Here is a 22,275-nt window from a genome sequence, read left to right on the forward strand (position 1 = left end):
ATAAAGAGTATTGATGAAGCCAGGGGCCAACACAGTGATGCAGACTGTTCAGTTCATTGCCATGAATTGTGTGCCATGAAATCCTCCTTTGATGGCCATTGTATGGGTTTTGTCATGAACATCAGTTTTGATTGTTACAACAGAATTTTGTATACCTGTTTCCTGTTTGTGAAACAATTGTTTTCTATGCTTGAACTTGAAGTATGTATGATTTTAAGCAACATAAATGGTTTGTGTTTACTGTTGCATGTTTGAGTGTACAAAACCTTTTTGACCCATTTTCGTAGCCATACCTATCTATAGCGCACCAACACGAGACATTCGGCCAATTAGCAACGAGCATTTTTATTACGCTTTGGTCAGAGGACGCAGCTCGGGGTGCGACGGCTCGCGTTTGCGCATGCGCTGTCCGGCATTTTGGAAGTCAGAATTTTTCAGAATCAGAATCTGACTGAGTAAACACACAAGGAATTTGTTTTTTGGTGTTTAACGTGCTTCTGGTACACACACACACACACACACACACACACACACACACACACACACACACACACACACACACACACACACACACACACACACACACACACATCTGGCTTATTTACGTGTCTTTGCTTACGGTTCTTTTAAGAAGCCACCATTATTATGGCGGATCCAAGAATACGGCAGATAAAAATAAAGGCTGGTGTCGTAAAACGGTAAGTGTACAAAATAACAATCTTATTTAGTGTGTAGCATAGCTGCTAATACTCCTGTAGCTAGTTCTGCTGTAGCTAGAAACTGTGACGCACAACTAGCTGGCTAGCAGTTATTTTCCACAGAAAGTGACATGTTGTACTTAGCATGCTAAATCTATAATACATACTTGTTTGTTTACATACTTATTACTACAGAGCACAGTGTTGTATAATAGTCATTTTCTGTAGTGAGGTTGATATTCTTTAAAATAACCACGAAGGCTGAACGTAAACAAAAGCTCTGAGAATTTAGATTTGTGAGTTTATGGTTTGCTGCGTCATTTACTTGTGATGAAATTTTGGTCTTTTTCCAAAACTGAAATGAAGCTCAGCACGGATTCTGGTGCTGTCCAGCTGTTAAGGTTCATATTTAGAATTTGGAAGAAAAATGTAAATACTCGATGATACTATTATATAAACCCATTAAACTCATAGTTTTATTCATTTATTCGCCATTTATACAGTACAGTGCAGATGTCAAGCTGACATTAGTACAGTACATTATGCTAGAACCAGTTTGAACAACAAGAAACACAGCTATGGCAAAGAAGATGGCTAGATATCTTGCTGTTTTTTATAACCCATGACTGTAATCACCTTCATAAATGTAGTCTTTGGAATGCCAATCCTATAATAAACCAGACCTTAGTACTCAAATCTGATAACTCATCTCTGTTGATAATCCTTTCACTATTATTTCTCCTTCTAAAGCAATAAATTTATAGTTCATTCTCTACAGTGTTCATTCACCAGTGTGACTTGATGAGAAAAAGATATGTTTTGACAAAATGGGATGGAAATGACCGCATGCCCTCAAGTTAAACATAATGTCAATGTATTCAGCTTGCGTTTTAGGAATATTTTTACTTTAATAAAGCCTATTAATTCTTCATAAAATCAGAAATGAGGTCTCTGCCATGCATGCTATGTATGATCATTCTCTCACTTGAGGACATGATTTTATTTAGCTTAGTGGGAGATTAAAATAATTGGGCTACATTAGTGATGCTATTATACATGTGTAGAAATATTTGAATAGTTTTTATGTACATGATTTTGTATATGAGGAATTGAAGATATGTGTTTTTTTTAAATAGGTGCAGATGTGAAACGCTATTATTTTCCTTCTGACCTGTTTCTTTTGTTGCTTAATAGGTTGTGTAAAAAGTTTCAAGTTGTATAAAATGTGTTATTGTAGTAAGTATGATTTTTAATTGAAATGCTGAAATTGTACATTAAGTGAAATATTCTGACTTTACTAAACTGAATTAAAATACAGTGTAGCCGTGTAAACACACTTTTAAATGAAGGTGAGCAATTGATGATGCATATACCAATTCTGCCAAACTGTGTTTTGATTGATATTTGAATACATTTCACTCAACTCTTCAAATCAGCAAACAAGAAAAAGACAGGACACATTTTGATTTTAATCTATGCACATGCTCAGCATGAACTGGAAATGTCACTGGTGAAGAAAAGTGCAATGAGTAAAATTTGAATTGACATTTTCTCTATTCTGTGTAAATGCAAATCCATACAATTAGCTTGAAACTTTCCTTGCACCAATCCTTGTGTGCTCTGACATTAATTCAATAACACACTTTAATTTACTTCCTATAGTTCCCATTTACTGTTTGATGCCCCAAAACAGAAGGAAAACTTACAATGATTTGAAGAAAATAAAGGTTGCAAAGATTGTTTGTGACTAATACTAGTCAGTTGGATTTTTCTAATCCGTGAAGCCTAGCATGTAGCCTTTAAATCAAACCACCAATTGTCACACTAATTAGTGCATGCAGACAGGTTGCCATTTTAAAAAACTTCAGAAAGTGTGTGGGTGGGTGTGTGTGGGGGCAACAATGAAAGATTATTTTTAATGACAAAAGTTCGAAGGTCTTTAGGTGGTGTTGGATGCCTACTGCTGTTAGGCAGGATAATTAGGAACAAATCATTCAAAAAATAAAGTTAACCCTTACATTCGAATGCAGTGTTTGATGCACATTTAAAATGTACAATGAATTTGTTTTTAAATAAACTATGCCTCCTCTCATATGAAAACCAAGAAGAAAGAAAATACACTCAGTTTAAATATGTCCGTGACATCTCTTTTGCCTTTTTTAGGCTGGCTAAGGAAGAGGTCTTGTACATAAAGGAGGCAAAAGAGCAGGAAGAGAGAATTGAGCGTCTGAAAGCTGAGGCAAAGGATGAGTATGTGATCAAGAAACAGGTAAATGCAAAAGAAAACAGAATTTAACAAAGAACTTGTTTATGTAGAGCACATATAACTTGGTCCTTGGTTGTGAGCAAATAATGAATTACAATAAATTTGTCTGGAAGAATGAGAGAAAAAATATTGTGACAAGATTGTTGAAGGCTACCTTTGATTCAAGCATTCTAGTTTCTAAAATTGCAAAATTTAAAGTTCATTATTTGCATGTAGACCCCTGAAAATGCTGTTTGTATAAGTATCAAAAATAAATGCAGACTAGTCATTTTTAGAACTACCTATTGCTGCATTTTAGATCAATTGGGGTAAGATCCTACCATCTTTACAAAATGTTTGTAAGTGATTTTCACTCATTCAACCTGACAAATCTCCAGTATCTTTAGGTAATGTTTGTTTACTGGAATTTTCCAACAGTGCCACATATTCTCTATAGGATACAGACTTGACCTGGCCGCTATAAAAGGATCACTTTATTTTAACCACTCCCTTCGAATTGGTCATTAAGTTCACTCCCCTCTCAGCCACTGTAGTCTGTAACTGTCAGAGTGACTTGTTGGCCTCCCTGTGGCTTACCTCACCAGGCCCTGTTTTTTTAATCTGTGGTGCTCCAACCGTGCTTATTAGGATATTTTGCCTTGTACCCAAGCAATGAAATTAAAGGTGGGGTCTCCGTTGCTTAAAAGCCAAAGTTGACATTTGAAATCACCAAAACAAACATGCCTCTAAAAGAAATGGGTTAAACCCCTGTATTGATAGCTCCGCCTACACATACATACCTAACCCAGGCAACTAAAGGAAGGAAATGTGTCTTTATCATAGCTGAAGGGAAGAACAATACGATTGCAGATAAACAAACAAGCAATCATGACACACAAGCTTAATCATGCTTAAGTAAAGTTGGCCGCATATTCACAGATCTGAGTTTCCCGAGACAATAATTCCTGAGCTAAACTCTGTTACTACACAAATAACACCTCTTTTCTATCGTAGTAATGTAGAGAGGCAGCTACAACCCAATTTTCCTCAAAGTCAGCTTTCCTACGCGGTGGATAAAATACACAAATCAATAATAACTTCACTATATTACACTGTACTGTCACCAAATTCAGCTCAAACGTCACTGATGTCCTGATAGTTATACTACAACACATTTGGGAGAAATGTCTTTTTAATACATACGGCCAACTTTACTAAATATTTAATATGCGGCCAACTTTACTTAAGTCCCTCGGCGTCCCATCGCAGGCTTTCCCACTCCTTCAGTTCTCTCCAGCGCTGGAAAGCTGATCCTATATTAACACGGGTCCTACTTCTTGCCTTATCATAAGCCTTTCTTCGCTTTCTTTCTTGTTTTTATTTGCCATGTCAATGTTTCAATCGCTTTCTGCTAATGTCACACATGCGCACTGAACACTCTCTCCGCACATATTGCCAAGAATTCTGCTCATTGGCTACACGTTTGTTTTGTTTTTGTTTTGATTGCCGACCCAACTCAGTTTTCTGAAGCATTTCTCAAACAACGGAGACCCCACCTTTTAATGTAAGTTGATAAATATTTTAGACTTAAAACCAGTGTTGTAATGTAACGAAGTACAAATACTTCGTTACCGTACTTCAGTAGAAATTTCACGTATCTGTACTTTACTTCGCTATTTAAATTTGTCAACTTTCACTTTTACTCCACTACATTTCCTAGATAAAATGTATACTTTTACTCCGCTATATTTCCACTATGCATCTTCGTTACTCGTTACTACAAAATAAAATCAGAAGAAATGTGTGTGACTGCAATAAGGGAGTTTTGGCGAATCACTGCTCCTAGATTGCATTACGCACGTCCGCACACGCTACGGAGAAGCACAGGCACGCGCAGCGTGCATGCGTGGTCAGAGCTGGAGGCGTTTATTCGGCTGAAAGCTGCAAATACGGCAATCAAAAGCAGTGAAATTTCACTATTCTTATTACTAGAGTTGATAGCACAAACAAAATATTAATGCAAACAATCCATTCAGTGCTAAATAAAAATAACATTTATTGATTTGGTCTTTGTCTTGTGAATATTAGTTTATTAATGACTGCATTCATTGGACACACTGTTTGTAGAGAATGCACACATACATGAACTGATTTGATTCAAGACTGGCATCATTACATCATGCATAAAATTTTGGTGTCCACTTTTGCCATTTAATAATACCATAACTTTTGGCTTACTATGTAGTCATATAATATATAATATAAAACTCTTCTTGTTTTAAATTCTCACTGAGAGCTAAAACCCCTTTTGCCTACAGAAAAATCACTGAAATTTTACTTTTTACTTTTACTTCAAATACTTAAGTACATTAAATGTCAGAAAATGACTTTTGATACTTAAGTACAGTAAATATCAGATACTTTAAGACTTTTACTTGAGTAATATTCTAAAAGGTGACTTTCACTTCTACCAAAGTCTTTTTCTAGTACGATACTTGTACTTTTACTCGAGTATTGCTTTCTAGTACTTTATACAACACTGCTTAAAACTTATAGAAAGATTTTTTTTGTATTTATTATTCATTATTAAGGGGATGAATACTTCCAATACTTTCTAATCCACTCTATGAACTGCAAGTCAGAAATGTGTGCCACTGTTCACTTTTATCCCCAGAAATGCATCTATCTTTGCTATGGCTGAAAATTTTTGTCCAGTTTCAACTCTTTTTGTTTGATTGTAAGAGTTGAAGTTGAGGTGTAAATTTTGCTGAAACCTGAAACCAGTGGCAGAGATGGGGAGACTAGACAGAATTGCTGAAATACAGAGTATGTCATTGAGTGTCAGAGTTGCCAAAATGCAGACTTCAACCCCATAGACCATCTGTCAAGATACCTGAAGTTGGGCTTTGGTTCCATGTTCGGTTGGGTCCGGATATGGTGACTGGGATGGCCCCTGGAAAAACAATGAATTCATTGTCCTATAAACAGTTTGAGATGACTTTTGCAGGTGGTCAACAACAGTACTTAAGAAGGCTATGGCATTCCTTCAAATAAGTGGCCCCACCACTTTCTTCTTCTACTTTTGGCTTTTCCCATTAAGGGTCACCACAGCAAATCATCTGTTTCCACCTAACTCCTCTACTCTCACACCAGTTACCTTTTATGTTCTCTTTCAACACATCCATATATTTCCTCTTTAGCCTTAATCTTGATCTCTTACCTGGCAGCTCCATCTCCAACATCCTCCCAATATAACCATCTCTCTCCTCTACACATGTAAAACCATCTCAATCTAGCCTTTCTTACCTTGTCCCCAAAACCTGAGCCAACCTCAAATCCTGTCCATCCTCCTCATTTATAAAGAGAACCTCAACATCCTAATCTCTGCCTCCTCCATCTCTGCCTCATGTCTTTTTCACATTGCTACGGTTTCTAACCCATACAGCATAGCTGGTCTTGTACACTTTTTCTTTGATTCTAGACTGAAATGATAACACAAACTCACCTGTGACAAGAAGGTTATAATAACCAAATGTTTCATTATTCATCAGAAGAGATCTCAGAACATTTGACATGCTGAAACGTGATGCAAATGGGTTTCCAACAGCCATAAAATTCACATTTTGTTTTGGTATGAATCTGCAGGCTAGGCTATGATGCCACCAGGTGTCCTAATAGGCTAGGACACCACCAGGTTTTGAAATGAGTAAAAATATTGGCTTTGGCTTTAGACACATGTTTTCACTTGTCTTATCTTTATCCTTTTTTTGTTGTGTGACCAAGAGTGAGAGTGATTGCAAGCAACCGAGAGATGGACTGAGAGCAAGCACGATCTCACTTACCCATCTGAAGTAGAAGCAGAGAAAGCTTTGCTTTGATAAGTGTGTCTGATGATAACCAAGGTGTTTGCATGTGTAACAGGTGGAGGTGTTGCAGGAGTCGAGAATGATGATTCCAGACTGTCACCGCCGTTTAGCAATGGCTCATGCTGATCTGCAGCAGCTGTTGGTGAGCTGAAAAACACCCCACCTCTATTTGATGACCAAATCAGTCATCTTTTTCAATGAAAAAGTCAATTTATCACACAGCATAGTATTTGTGAAATCTTGTGTATCTTTGTGTGTATTTAATATACTAATGTTGCATACATCTGACTAGTGACAAGACTAGATTTAATATAAATGTTTCACTTTTAGCCAATTAGCCCAATGTCATGTGCAGAATTAAAGTGAGATGTTAAATGGCAATGCCTAATACTATTGTGTACATATTGTATAGTGAAATACAGTTAGGTAAATTTTAAATTGCATTATTAGCCCATTTTAAATATATTTGAGAAGGCATTGAAGTCTAATTCCAATTTTAAAATTTTGGAAAAAATGTTCCACTGAGAAAATGTGGATTCAGTAGTGACTTATGTCAGTGGTTTGCCATTATTTTGTATTCCAGGAAATGGTGGTGGATCTGGAGGAATTGGAGGAATTCAAGGAGGCCAGAAGTCTTTTAGAGTCTGTCAAACTGGAGGGATGATGCAAACACACCTGCGCAACACATGTCCATTCCATTAGTCAGGACTTCTTAATATTCATTCACACATACGTCTGATGATTGTTTTGTATTTATTTTTGTATTTATTTTTAACACAATGAATATACCATGCCTCTGTTGATCTTTCAAAGTTGCAAAATGGAATAAACTATACATGTACTATATATGTGTTCTTACTATACAACTTTTTTCATTTATTTCCAGTTGTAGTCTTGAGAACAAATCTAAAAAAGATTAGTGGGGTTAGTGCTGGAAGCTTAAAAATAGGGTGTGGACTTCATGGAGGGTCATCAACTTGTGTGCCAAGTCCAGTGTGTAATCAAGGTTGGGCTAAAAGTTTATAAATAAAAGATAAAATACATTCATACATGTGGTGATGGAGCTCTATACTATTGTTAGGATGAGTTATCTTTCTCCTTACACTAATATAATAAAACAAGGGCCTGGAAGCCTGCTGTATTTGTTAGGAATTTTAAGCTATTCTAATTTTATTATTTTTCAATTACTCAACAAATCCTTATTACCCAAGTTCAAAGATGATGATGATGATGATGATGATGATGATGATATTAACGGCCACCACTGGAATTAATGCTCTTTGTGGAATTTATACATGGACATTGTACATTGACAGGACTGTCACTGTTGTATTTAGAAACACATTGCTGAAAAGCCTTACACATAATTAGAATGAAAAAATTAAAAGGAAATTTAAACTAGAAACTGTTATTAAAATGCTTTTTATACCACTGGAAATATGCCTCATCCTTATACCTACATCTTCAGGTGTCCTAGGAAATCTTGTGGCCAGGTAAAAAAAAAAAGTGGCCAGGTAGTGCTAATACTTTATTTACCCCAATTACAGTATGCTATTAAAGAATATGAACATTTTAAGTGGTTGGCATTTGAAGTGGCTGATTCAATACTTTTGGTAGCCATCAGCCATTTCTCCTCAGATTAGAGTCTACTCAGAAGGCATTAAGGGAACACCATAAACAAACCTCAATAATGTGGAAGGCCAGGAGGGTATGAACATAGTATAGGAAGAGCTGTAGGATATACCAGGCTACTGGAGGAACACACCTGAGACTTGTTGCTCGGTGTGTTCTCATTCATGCAATTATCAAATCCGACAATCATAGCAGCTGGAACTCGCACAAAATCCACCAGTAACAGGTCAAAAACTTGTTTATGCAACAAAAAAAAAAAAACAATGCAAGTGGCAGTTCTGTGGTCAGAAATGGGATGTTGGTGAGAGAGGTTGAAGAGGAATTGGCAGACTGGTCCAGTCACAAAATACAGATCATGTCAATGAGTTCATTGTACTTCATTGACCTAAACAGTCACAAAATCTGAATCTAACAAAGCCCGTTGGAATGTGGTCAAACAGGAGATTTGTAAAAATAAATGGGCAGCTGGCAATTCTGCAGCAATAGTGTGATGCAATCATGTAAACAGCAACAGAAATCTGTAAATTACACAGAAAACACAACAGGTGAACTTTTGAGGTGGATGAGGTACAAAACAAAAAACCCACATTGGGTTCCTCTCCAGTCACCTAAGAACAGAATTCTGAGACTACAGGTTGCACAGGCTCACCAAAGTTGGTAAAAATCTGTTACAGATTTGCCAAAAACAAATGCTATTTTCCCATTTTAATAAAGTAGCCAGTGACTGTGTGTATTGAAGTCTGTGCACCCTAAAAGAAAGTTTAATTTATTATTTTTTAGTTAATATGTCTATAAAAGAAGATCTACTTTATTTCATTTTTTAAAAAATACATTTTAATAATACATTTATTTACAGTTTATTTCAGGTTACTATAGCAGATTTTTGGGTGTCAAACCTTTACATGCAACATGTTAGTTCCAAAGCTTAAAGTTTTCCGTCACCATGCCAGATCACCAGCATGCAACATTTGGCTGCAAAAAAAATAAGATAGTCCTACATATAAAAAACATCTTAATAACAACTTGGACAACTTAATCAGGAACAAGCCACCACAAGCTCAACTGCTGCCTGATCCTCCCTGAGAGGAGTTTCCGTAACCCATGCAGATTGGCCGAACTGGAGTGTCAAAGTAAAAACGCCAGCACCAAGCTCCAAACATCTGCCTTTTTTCCAGGAAATTGAACATGATGTGGGAAAATAGGAGTTGCTTTCTATCAAGGAGGCTTTGGAGGAATAGAGAAACTGGTTGGAGAAGGCCCAATGCCCATTCCAAGTCCTGACAGACCATAAGAACCTGGAGTACATAAAAAGTGCTAAACGCCTAAACCCTCACTAAGCCAGATGTGCACTATTCTTCAGCAGATTTCAGTTTACGGTTACCTACCCGCCCGGTTCCAAGAACAGTATCAATCAATCAATCAATCAAATTTTATTTATAGAGCACCTTACAACAGCCAAAAGGAGCACAAGGTGCTTTCCAGTAAAACAACAATAAAAAACAAAATAAATAGAATCAATAAGAACACAATGAACATAAAATAGCAGTTGAACCCGGGTCTACGTGTTAAAAGCTTGTATGAATAAATATGTCTTCAAATGCGATTTAAAAACACTCAGCACAGTGATGGATCGTAAATGTGCTGGAAGTGCGTTCCACAGCTTTGGTCCCTTGATGGCAAATGACCGGCCTCCAAACTTCTCATAATTGTATTTGGGAATGACCAGAGAGGTATGTCCAGAGGAGTGGAGAGATCTGGCTGGTTGGTAGACCTTCATTAATTCTGTGAGGTAGGCTGGGGCCAGACCATTGATGAACACACAGAGAAGGACCTTATACTCCACCCTAAACCACACCGGAAGCCAGTGAAGCAAGTGGAGGACAGGGGTGATGTGTGAGCGTTTGGAGGTGTTGGAGAGAAGACGTGCCGCCGCATTTTGTACCATTTGAAGCCGATTGAGAAGTGATTGATTAAGTTCAGTGTAGAGAGCATTACAATAGTCAATCCTTGAGCTGATGAAGGCATGTATTGCTTTTTCAAGGTCAGCTTGAGACAAGAATGATTTTACCTTGCTGAGTAGTCTTAGCTGGTAAAAGCTCGCCTTCACTACTGCACTGATTTGCTTATCGAAGTGCATACTCTTGTCAAAAATAACACCCAGGTTACACACGGTAGGCACGGTAGGAGCAAACTGAGGTGTTAGAGAACCAAAACTAAGAGAACTGCTGGGTGAATCTGGGCTAAACAGGATGTACTCAGTCTTTTCGTCATTCAGATGAAGGAAGTTCTGGGAAAGCCACTGTTTGATATCCTGAAGGCAATTATGGAGCGGGTCCAATGCAGAACGATTACTCAGAATCACTGGAAGATAGATCTGGAGGTCGTCAGCATGGAAATGAAATTGAACGTTGTGATTGGAGATGAATTGACCAAGTCGCAGCATGTAGAGTGAGAACAGAGTAGGACCAAGAATAGATCCTTGAGGCACACCAGATGACAGAGGAGCAACCGAGGAAGAATAGTCATTAAGCATTACTGAAAAGGTTCTGTTAGTGAGGTATGATGAGAACCAATTTAGCACCGCATCCTGCAGACCAACAACATCAGTAAATCAGTAAATCTGGTTATTGCACCCATACAGTGAGATGCCATGGAGGAGGTATTTGTCACAACGTGACAAACCACCCAACCTGCAGTATGTACCCAACCTGCAGTATGTACCCACAGGCCTCAGGCCACGCATATTGGAATGGGTTTACTCCTCCCTGAGCTCAGGATACCCAGGTATTTAAAGAACAGCAGTGCCTTTATCAATTAATCCGCAGTGCCTTTTGGTGGCCGTCACTGACACATCAAGATACATGTGAAAACCTGTTCTACATGTGCTTAAACCCGCACATCACAGCAATTGCCCACAGGGCTCTTTGAACCACTCTGAAGGCCTCAACAACGAGGTTGCACATCTCAGTGGAATTTGTCAACAAACTCCCAGGCTCACAAGGCTTTATGACAGTCCTCGTAGCCGTAGACTGATTCTCCAAAGCATGCCGATTAATTCTCTTAAGGAACTTATCTACCAACATGGAAATGGGCAAATCCTGTATCCACGTATCCTGGAACTATGGCATCCCAGAGGACATTGTTTCAGACAGGGGAGTACAATTTACTTTGCGAGTCTGGACAGCCTTCTGCAAAATGCTTGGGATCAACATAAGCTTATCCTCAATTTACCACCACCAATCTAAATGACAAGCAGAGCAAATTTACTGCATCTACGATCAACAAAACTGGAGCAAACTCTTTCCATGGGCGGAATATTCCCAAAATGGTCATACATTTTAATGTATCCTAGAATAACAACTACCCCTGTTTCCATTGTTGGGGGAACCATCAGAGGTCCCTGACTTTAATGACTTGTTCCATTGCAGCCAAGAAGTCTAGGAAACTGTTTATGTGCACCTACAGACAGCAGTATATAATCAGCACCCTCACCCTCAGTACCAAGCAGGTCAGTTTGTCTGGCTATCTACCGAAGAACCTGCATTTAAAAGCAATATGACATAAACTTAAACACAGATACATCGGCCCCTTCAGGATAATAAGGCAAATCAACCCTGTAACATACCATCTACAACTACTAGTCAACTACCGTATATCACCCTGATTTCACACCTCTCTCCTAAAGCCAGCCCACCCTAGATCCCCAAACAGCACCGACTTGCACACCCATTGGGTTTGATGGGGCACAAGCCCACTTGGCTAGTTTCAATCTGGATTCCCGATGACACATGGGTCACTTACAGTACTTGATGGATTAGCAGGGATACAGCCTGGAGAAGAGGACTTGGGTAAATGCAAATGACATATTGGACCCCTCATTTATTTTAGTTCCATTTATATTAGTTCCACCAGACTCATCTAGACTGCCAGCTTCTAGACCGTGTGGCCATCTAGGGTTCTTGTGAGGTCAGGTTCTTCTGATCATAGAAGGATGTTTGCGAATCTAGTGCATGTACAGTACTAATGTTGAAGATGGCTGCCTTGATTTTGTTGTTCCTCGGCCATAAGAATCCTTTACAGCCAAAGTGTAAATTTGTTTTCTTGACAAATTTTGTCAAAAAGAACCTGACCTCAACCCATGCCAGCTGTCCAGCTTTAGGCCAAATTCAAACCTCCCCTAAAGCTCCAAGATCATAGAAAAGGTTGTAGCACAGCAGTTATGCTTATACTGTACCTACATAAGAATAATATTCATGAAGTTTCAGTCAGGATTTAGGCCTCATCATAGCACAGAGACATTACTGGATAAAATTAAATAAATGACCTCTGGTTAAGTAAATGACTTGTTACTGGACTCTGATCAGGGTTGTGTCTTCTTGCTTTTGTTATTCAATCTTAGCGCAGCTTTTGAAACCATTGACCATGCTATTTTACATGATAGGCAAGAACATGTTGTTGGTGTTAAAGGGACAGCACTCTCCTGGCTCAGGTCTTATTTGACTGACCGCTATCAGTTCATAGATCTAAGTGATAACTACTCTAATCATACTAAAGTAATGTTCTGTGTTCCACAAAGTTCTGTTTTGGGCCTATTGTTTCTTGTTCTTCCTATATATGCTACCCCTTGGTTGAATTATTTGTAAACATAGTATTAGCTTCCACTGTTATGCTGATGACATGCAGTTATATGTTTCAGCCAAGTCAGATGTGAGACACCAGCTTAATAATAAGCATAATAATAGATGCTTATCAACTTCCTTCTGCTTAACTCTGACAAGAAAGATTTGCTTTCACTAGGACCATAGGCAGCCAGAAGTAAGCTTTCTGATTACAGAGAAACTCTAGATGGCCCTTCTATTTCAGCATGTGCAGCAATAAAAGACAGACCTTGGGATGATTTTTGACTCCAGTCTCTCATTTGAAGCTCACATAAATAATATCTAATAAGAGTAGTCTCATTTCATCTCAGAAATATTGCTAAGATAAGAAATATGATGTCACTATATAATGCAGAAATGCTAGTTAATGCATTTGTTACCTCTAGGTTTAATTACTGTAATGCTTTACTGTCTGGATGTTCCAGTAGGAGCATAAACAAGCTCCAGTTAGTCACTGCAGCTGCTAGTCTACTAACTAGAACCAAAAGATATGAACACATCACCTGTCTTATCCACACTGCATTGGCTTTCAATCAAATTTCACATTGATTATAAAATACTATTACTAGCCTATAAAGCACTTAATGGTCTTGTGCTACATTATCTGAGCGATTTTTTTTTATGATTCCTCATGCCTTTGCTGAAAATTTGCAATTTGGTAGTACATTAAGTACTAAAGGCTACAGCAGGGGACAGAGCTTTTTCTTACAGTGTCCCACAGTTATGGAACAGCATTCCAATTAGTGTTTGGGACTCAGACACAGTCTCAGTGTTCAAGTACAGGTGGAAACATATTTGTTTATTTTAGCTTTTTATGAATAGCTTTTCTTGGGTAAAGGAGAAGATCTGAAGGGTTTGTGGGCATAGAGTGTTTGGTGTACTGGAATGTTCTGGATGCTGTTTCCTTACCAGCCTCAGAAGTCGCTCAGTTTTGCTGACTGTGGAAGTGCCCCAGGAAGCCCTCATGTCTCTGTCACCTTCTGGCTCTCCCTTTTAGTTATGCTGTAATAGCTAGTTTTGCCAGAGTCCCTGTCTGCACTTTGCACATCATTTACATTGTCCATCAAATGATTACAATCATACCTAACATACTCCACTCTCTCTTTCGAGCTATACATACATTTCCTGAGTCTCTTCGCCCGATGTGCACTCAGCCAGGGATTTATCTGCATTGTCAGCCAGTGATTCATGGGATTGCTTTGGAAGGGGTCGCCTGAAGATTGTCACGCCTTTTTTGTAACACTGTTGCATTAGTCAGCTTTATGGTCTTCATCAGTGATCATTTGAAGACTGTTTCCTGTTTGTGAAACAATTGTTTTCTATGCTTGTACTTGAATCATGTATGATTTTAAGCAACATAAATGGTTTGTGTTTACTGTCACACGGAGACTTGTAGAACCTTTTGATTTAAATGATATTTGTGTGTAGATTTTATGCACATGTAAATCTATTTTTGTAAAAGGTTTCACATATCTGTTGCATTTTTCTTACACATTTTTACCTTCCAGTTTATATACGTAAAAAAATATAAATATTCGAAAACACCTGCATGTTTCAGTGCATGTACAAAACCTTTTTGACCAAGTTTCGTAGCCAACCCTATCTATAGAGCGCCAACACGAGACATTCGCCCAATTAGCAACGCGCATTTTTATTACGCTTTGGTACGCTGAGGACGCAGCTCGGGCTTTGCGCATGCGCGACATTTTGGACGTGTGGACGACGTTTTAATTCGGTTGCCTTTTTCAGATTCAGAATCTTAATCAGTAAACACAAGTAATTTGTTTTTTGGTGTTTAACGTGCTTCTGGTACACACATACATATCTGGCTTATTTACGTGTCTTTACTTACGGTTCTTTTAAGAAGCCACCATCATTATGGCGGATCCAAGAATACGGCAGATAAAAATAAAGGCTGGTATCGTAAAACGGTAAGTGTACAAAATAACAATCTTATTTAGTGTGTAGCATAGCTGCTAATACTCCTGTAGCTAGTTCTGCTGTAGCTAGAAACTGTGACGCACAACTAGCTGGCTAGCAGTTATTTTCCACAGAAAGTGACATGTTGTACTTAGCATGCTAAATCTATAATACATACTTGTTTGTTTACATACTTATTACTACAGAGCACAGTGTTGGAACTGTTTTTGGAGTATAAAAGCCTTACTTCATTCCGGGCAATTTGAAAAAATAATAATAATAATAATATTTTAATAATTGTCATTATCTGTAGTGAGGTTGATATTCTATAAAATGCCCATGAAGGCTGAACGCAAAAATGTAAATAAAATCTCTGAGAATTTAGAGTTTATGGTTTGCTGCGTCATTTACTTGTGATGAAATTTTGGTCTTTTTCCATAACTGAACTGAAGCTAAGGGTGACCATGGGCAGTGAGGTACAGCAGGACTCTCAAGTTTTGAAGACAGGCAAGAGTGACATATTTTAAATATGTCTAGCCCCCCACCCAAAAAAAAAAGCCGGCACCATCTCAGGCCCCCAGTTTGAGAACCACTGGCCTAGACTACTTGTTCTGAGCAGGTGTTGTCAGTGAACAGGCTGTAGAACTGTTGGCTAAGTTACAGACACTCATGAAAAACTCATGCTGATTATCTGGGAAACTTTCTCTAAAAGCAGTCAAAACGTCATTGTTCGTGTCAAACAAGTTGTGAATTTGTTGTAACATTATAACAGGAGATCATGACTTACTCTGTGCTCAAAGTGATGCTCTCAGCCCCAGTGGTTTTCTCTGTGGGTGAATGAGGATGATGGTGAGTAATTCCAGGATATGCTTTTTTCATTGGTTGTTACATTAAATCTTACCCAGATATAATAGTGCTATTTTCTGATTGGCTGTTGTGTAGCCTCTTTTTTTGATTGGCTGAAGTTGCAGGCTTGACTAAGGATTCCAGGGGAGACATGCTTGTTCCCTGTCGGGTTCCATAGAGAGAGCAGTGCGGACAGATACATTTTGGGCGCTGCAACATAAATAATTATTTTTCTGCGTGACAAATACAATGTGTGGCAGGAGATCATGACAAAAGACCGAAATGAGTGACTGTCATGATCAATGCGTGATACTTGAGAGCCCTGGTTACAGTGTGCAACTCCAGGAGGCTGGGTGCATACAGGCTTATAAGGTGCAGGCCCTGACAAACTTCTTGTTGTCTGCTGCCAAGGAATGCCACCAGAATTTGTTTCAACGGAGTTGTATGGTTCTGTTGACAACGGGATGGCTGGAGCTTCGAGCAGCATGCACCCACTGAATTGTGTTCTGTCAGGGAGAGATGGGTAAATTCAGTTGTGTTGGAGTACATTCCGGGGGTTGTGCTTTGTTAGCATAGGCATGCTAATTTCCTCTTATATGTCCCAACATATGGGGGCTATGACGTGTGACTGGGTCTTGGTCTTTGGTCATATTGTTGGGAGAAACCATCAGCCTTGCCATTCTTTGTTTTGGGTCAGTATGTTACAGTAAATTGAATAGGGTGAAGAACAGAGGTTTAGGTGCTTGACTTTCTTGATACATTCCAAGTTATTATGGACTTTTATGACTTTTAAAGGGTGATGGACAATGCCTCCTCTCATCAAGGTCCAATTTGAGTTCTCAGTTGCCAACATCATAGTTTGCCTCATCTTGCTAGGTGAGCCATGGCATTGCGAAACCACAGCTCCAAGGATGTGGTGCTTTGTGTGGTTTGGGACCAGAGGATCTTCTTTGGCTTCCTGCACAGCAACATAATTCCAGATAAATGGCCAGAATTTGGCAGTTCTATGGAAACATTGAAGTTCCAACACCTGGCAACATCGTGTTTTCAGGTATTTTCTTGTGAAACAAAACATTGTGATATTGTTCTGTAAAATTTATGATTTAAATAAATGTTTAATTATCAACGATAAGATATTATGCAATTCTTTTCTAACTATAGTTTACAACCATACAGCCCTCCTCAGTGACTTCAGCTGTAGCAAGCCCATCTTTCCCCCACTGCCACACAAAAATACTATCTTGGACTAGATGTTTTTTTTTTTCTTTTGACAGCAGGTTCCTACCTGACCCTTTGCTGATACAATGAAAGATCATGTGGGTGTCAGATTCTTCATAGAGGTCATCATTAGGAACCCCATTCTTAATTGTTTTATTGATTTAAGCCCATTACATCTCCAATGGGTTCAGTGTTGCATCCTGTAGTCCCCGGGGCATATTCTCTGCACCTGACCATGCACTGGTCATTTTGGGATCCAAATGAGGTCCTTCATTTTCACCCATAACTGTGTCCTTGGCCTAATTCCCAGTGCCTTTGGTGGTCTTATTTGTGGACTAGGTCTGCATTTCATCCTTAACCAGGTGCTTGGCATCTGTTTTCAGGTAATCTGTGTGTAGAGCAGGACAGTAGTTTGGCCTTTCAAGATTCTCTTGGCTGAATTTCTCAAGAATAAGTCACTGAATGCTTGAAATAGGGAATTAAATATTAGGGAGTCAGTCACTTTTTCTTCAGTAGTTTCCTTAATTGTTTGCCATGTATTTCAAGAGCATTTGATGCATAAACAATTTGTAACAAGAAGACTAGACTTGTTTGTTGGTTCTGTTGTTTTCTTGAATGTTATATGTATAACCCAAAATATACTATCATATTGAATGTTAAACAAGACACCTCCCATCACATATAACTTCAACCAAAGTTAATTTATTCAGTTGTTTTGTTTATTCTTATAATATTATGTGTTTATTATAATATATTTATATATTATGGTTATGAATAAGACTTTCTGTGTGGAGATTCATTTAGGTGCTTTCTTATCATGAGTAAGTATTGTCTCAGTTGGCCTGGATTATTTTAAATGATTACCACTTTAGACCCTGAAAACAAAATGAGTGAGTCATTTACACAAGATATTTCATAAGTCCAGGTTGTGCAGATTATAAGTCGAGTCATTCAATTACGAATATCAAGGTATAAATAGAGGCCATGCTTTAACAGCTAAGAGTGTGAGCCATGTTCCTTTAATGCTGTGCAACATTTTATATGCACTAAATGACCAGTTTAATATATTTCAAGCTGCATCGTGCTATCTACTCCCAAGTGTGCTGCGTGATTTTTTTGTGAGATATAAACAATTAATACTGAAGGTTCTATTCATTTACAGTTAATTGTGGGAAAAAGGACTGATATAGAGGCTATGCTGATGTAACCATGGTTGTCAAATCTACCCAATGGTCACATACATTTATACAGTAAAATACAGTGTTAATGTTAAATATAGAACCAATAGATAGGTTCATTATGACTGTAATCTTACAGGACTCAACATACATATTATAAGTTTTTGTTTTGTTTTGTTTTTTTGTATTTCAACTCGTATGCAGGCTTTCATGTCCAGTCAGATGAGATTCTTGTGGGACAAATAAAAGGTAGTGTTATTAACACTTGTGCCTATTCATTCGTATTTAGTAAATGCTTCTCCTGGTCAAGGATTCTGTGTTCCCTTTTTTATTTGTTTATAATTTGGACTTTGGGGAAACTTGATTCATGAGTAAAATCACAGACAGGTACAACATGACACCACAGTGGGATTAGTCAGGCTTCCTTAAGGAGCAGGAGAATTATAAAATTGAATGAAATAAAATAATACATAGTCTTGGTCTTTTAATAATATAATAAGACTTACAATAAAAATGTAAACAAACTACAATTAATAAAAAGCTGTATAACTTTTAAATTGACATTATTATTATTTGCTTTCTGAAAGCAAAGTTTTGTTTTTACAGTTCAAGAAACAGACAAAAATGTTGCTGCCTCTGCTAATGCCCCATTTATCCTTTTTGTTGATGCTATTTCTTTCTTATCTTGAAACTTAAATAAGTCTTGTTTATTTATTGTGTGTGGTGGTGGGGTGTATTGTTGCAATCCAGCTGCTCATTTCTGGGCCTAGTTCAGTAGATGGAGCTTAATAAAATGACAACAGTAATTTGCTGTTTGTCAGCAGGCACTGGCACCTCAAAACTACAGTATTAAAGGCAATGGAATGTGTGTCACCTCTGATTCCTTTTTTCCCTTGATTTTCCAGCCCTCTCCGTTTTTCTATTACAGTGCAGAAAAATTGCACTGGCAGTGCCATTTTAAAGACTTTCGGTTCCACCATGAAAAATTAACATGAGTACGACACTTCCATTAGCTTGTCCTTCAGTTTTCTGGGATTTATTCAGCACATTATCCCTGTAAGTCTCACAGATGATCCCTGTATCTATCCCTGTATTTCTCCACATTTCTGTGTGGTCTTTATGCTCACTGTAAAAGGTACTGGAACTTTCACAGAAAACTTGGAAGAGTGCATTCTTTGTGTAAAGGTTTCTAAGCCTAACCCTGGGTTGAACTGATCATCACTGTTCAATTGTTGACTGAGTTTACATGCAGCGTGAGACAATGTACTACGTCGGCTCATGAAAAAAACTGCATGCCTCTTACCTTTTCAAACGAACAGTGTCATTGATGCTGGCTTTAATGATAATTCTGCCAATTGACTGTTGTCACAGTGACTGGAAACACCCACCAAATTATCTGCACATATGTTAATTAATGTAAAATAAGTGTTCGATTATTTTACATTAAGTGATTTATAAGAAAATATAAGTGACTAAAAACCACTAAGCCAGACAAGTGGAATCATTGGTCAGATGGAAAAAGCCCATTAGCTGGAATCATTATCAGTAGTGATATTTTCAAACTCCATTAGAGCTACTGCCTGCTTGAATTTATTTGCCGATTTGCGTTCATTTGTCTGAAATTGCTAAATAATGAAAATGTATCAATGTTCCTAATGCCTGTTTTCAGTAACAATAAAGGAAAAGTGGTCAATTTGCCTGTTTGTGTGCGCGCACGTGTGTTTGTGTGCGCGCGCGTGTGTGTGTGTGTGCGCGCGCGTGTGCGCGTGTGTGTGCGCGTGTGTGTGGCCAATGAACGATTATTTTTAATGACAAAAGTTTGAAGGTCTTTAGGTGGTGTTGGATGCCTACTGCTGTTAGGCAGGATAATTAGGAACTAAACAAAAAATAAAGTTAACCCTTTCATTCACATTAAAAAGCAGTGTTTGATGCACATTTCAAATGTACGTTTTTTTTGTGTGTTTTTTTTTTTTTAAGGCATAGTTTTAATAAACTGTCTCCTCTAGGGCTGGGCGATATGGTCGGAAACTGAATCATGATATCAGTGTTTCATATCGATATATATTGAACTTTATGACCCATTTAAAATAAGGACCAGAAGAAAAATATATTACATTTAAACATTTTTATTTTAAGCTTATCCTCTTATCATAATCCCTTCAGTTATTAAGAAAGAAATGTCAACAACCAGGAAAACTCAAATAAATAAAATGTAAACATGGGTCTAAAGTCACAATGAACACTTAACAATTATCTCTTAACATTTAAGGTGCAAAATTAAAGAAAATGTAAGAAATGCTTAATAAAGTGTAATAAAATTGTTAAATATAAACATAGAGAAACCTGAGAATTTTGTGCAAGTTTACTGCGAGGAAGTTCACTAGCTGTTCACCTTCTGGTGAATAAAGTGTGTAAAATATGTGCAGTGTTTTGTAAACAGAAATAAAACTGAGGTAGACTGAGATACATCTGTAATATAAAACACAAACCTGATACACTACAGTAAACATTGTTTGAAATATAAAACCTGCAGAAATATGAAAAAGTAACTCAATTTATTCTTACTCTAATCATACTTATTTTTGTAGACTTATATTTAGGGCTGTAGCTATCGAATATTTTAGAAATCGCCTATTCTACCAAAAATTTCATCGATTAATCGAGTAATCGGATAAAATTTCTTTTTGCTTAATTACAGAGCAAAATTAAACATTCAAGAGAAAATAAGATGGGTCTCGTTAAATGAATAACTAATTGGTTTCCTTTTTTAGAAAAATGAACTTTTATTTCTTAAATGCATAGTATGCAATGCATACAACAATATTTTCTATCAAAAATATACATTTAGATTCCCATTGTTTCTCTGTCTGTACTTGTACTGTGAACAATGACAAAGTTGACTGAGAAGAATTAAGTACATTTAAGTGTCATACATTCTGGGTTTTAAATGAACCCTTTTCTGAGATACTGTTACATGATTGGCTGTTAGAGTGTCACTACCCAAGTTGCTAGGTTACCAGAGAGTGAGCGCCTTTGTGAATGCAACCAAACTTGCTTCGCAACTTAATTTTTCTTCCGCCGAAGAATAAAAAATATCGAACGTCTTGTCGAGCACATTTTATATCGCTATCGATCACCTGTCTATCGCGATACATAAAATAAAACGATCATTATCGTTTTATCGCCCAGCCCTAGTCTCCTCTCATATGAAAACCTTTTTGCTTTTACTTTTTTCATTTTTTTGGGGGGCTTTGAAATTCTATAATGTTGGGAACTAGACATAGTAAAAAATGAAAATGTACATTTTGACTTCCCCTTACTAAAACTGTGAATTTTAGCAGGATGCAAGCTTATACAGCAAATATGAGGAACAAAATAACAAATATTTCATAATAAAATTTAAAAAGAATGAGTGGATAAGATATACCTTTATTCTTCCCACAATGGGGAAATTTCTCTGTTACAGCAGCACAAATATATAAAAAGAATAAAGACATAATATAATATACAGTATATACAAAACATAATGCATAAAAAGAGACCACAAGTAAGTTGTTACACTAAGTCATATTGCACATTTTTCAAAATTTCTGTTATTGCACATGTTTAAAATACTTTGTTATTGGTTATTATTGCAGTGAAACAGTAATAACAGTGTGACTGATTCACTGGGGGCAGCTTTGATTGTAAAATCTAATAGCAGCAGGGAGAAAAGACCGTCTGTATCGCTCCTTCAGACACTTAGGATGTAACAGTCTGTCACTGAAGGAGCTGCTCAGAGCTGAAACCGTTTCATACAGGGGGTGAGAGTCATTCTATAGCAATGATGATAGTTTTGCTCTATAACTATAGATTGCTCTATAACTATAACTAGCTTAACAAACTATAGTTTGCACTATAACTAGCATTTCAGATCTATAACACTTTACTGGCATTTATGTTTCTTTCAAATACCAAACATGGTAAACAGAAAAGCTTAAACTCTTGCATTCAGGTCAAAATGAGAAAATAGGT

General features: G+C 37.5%; 2 protein-coding genes across 6 annotated transcripts in view; both read left to right on the forward strand.

Moving 5' to 3' along the window:
* Positions 1 to 360: 360 nt before the first annotated feature.
* The window catches only part of LOC113646569 (tubulin-specific chaperone A-like), a 28,997-nt gene continuing 7,082 nt past the window's right edge, over positions 361 to 22,275 (forward strand). Inside the window, exons 1-2 of one of the 3 annotated variants that reach the window (XM_047805449.1) lie at positions 361 to 500; positions 14,964 to 15,030. In XM_047805449.1, coding sequence (XP_047661405.1) covers positions 14,978 to 15,030 — 53 coding nt within the window. In that variant the 5' untranslated portion in view covers positions 361 to 500; positions 14,964 to 14,977. Of the gene's footprint in view, positions 501 to 14,755; positions 14,876 to 14,963; positions 15,031 to 22,275 lie in introns of those variants that run through there. The other 2 variants (XM_027152914.2, XM_027152915.2) reach the window with 2 other exon arrangements.
* tbca (tubulin cofactor a) lies at positions 441 to 7,655 on the forward strand. 3 transcript variants are annotated; one of them, XM_027152916.2, is made up of 5 exons: positions 441 to 500; positions 632 to 698; positions 2,862 to 2,967; positions 6,865 to 6,951; positions 7,393 to 7,655. In XM_027152916.2, the coding sequence occupies exons 2-5, from the start codon at positions 646 to 648 to the stop codon at positions 7,471 to 7,473; spliced, it is 327 nt and encodes a 108-aa protein (XP_027008717.1). In that variant the 5' UTR covers positions 441 to 500; positions 632 to 645; the 3' UTR covers positions 7,474 to 7,655. The 3 variants fall into 3 exon arrangements, with proteins under 3 accessions (XP_027008717.1, XP_047661406.1, XP_047661407.1); XM_047805450.1 differs by having other exon boundaries at positions 453 to 502; positions 535 to 698; XM_047805451.1 differs by having other exon boundaries at positions 456 to 502; positions 547 to 698.

This window comes from Tachysurus fulvidraco, chromosome 21 (assembly GCF_022655615.1).
Source record: "Tachysurus fulvidraco isolate hzauxx_2018 chromosome 21, HZAU_PFXX_2.0, whole genome shotgun sequence".
NCBI classification, from domain to species: Eukaryota; Metazoa; Chordata; class Actinopteri; order Siluriformes; family Bagridae; genus Tachysurus; species Tachysurus fulvidraco.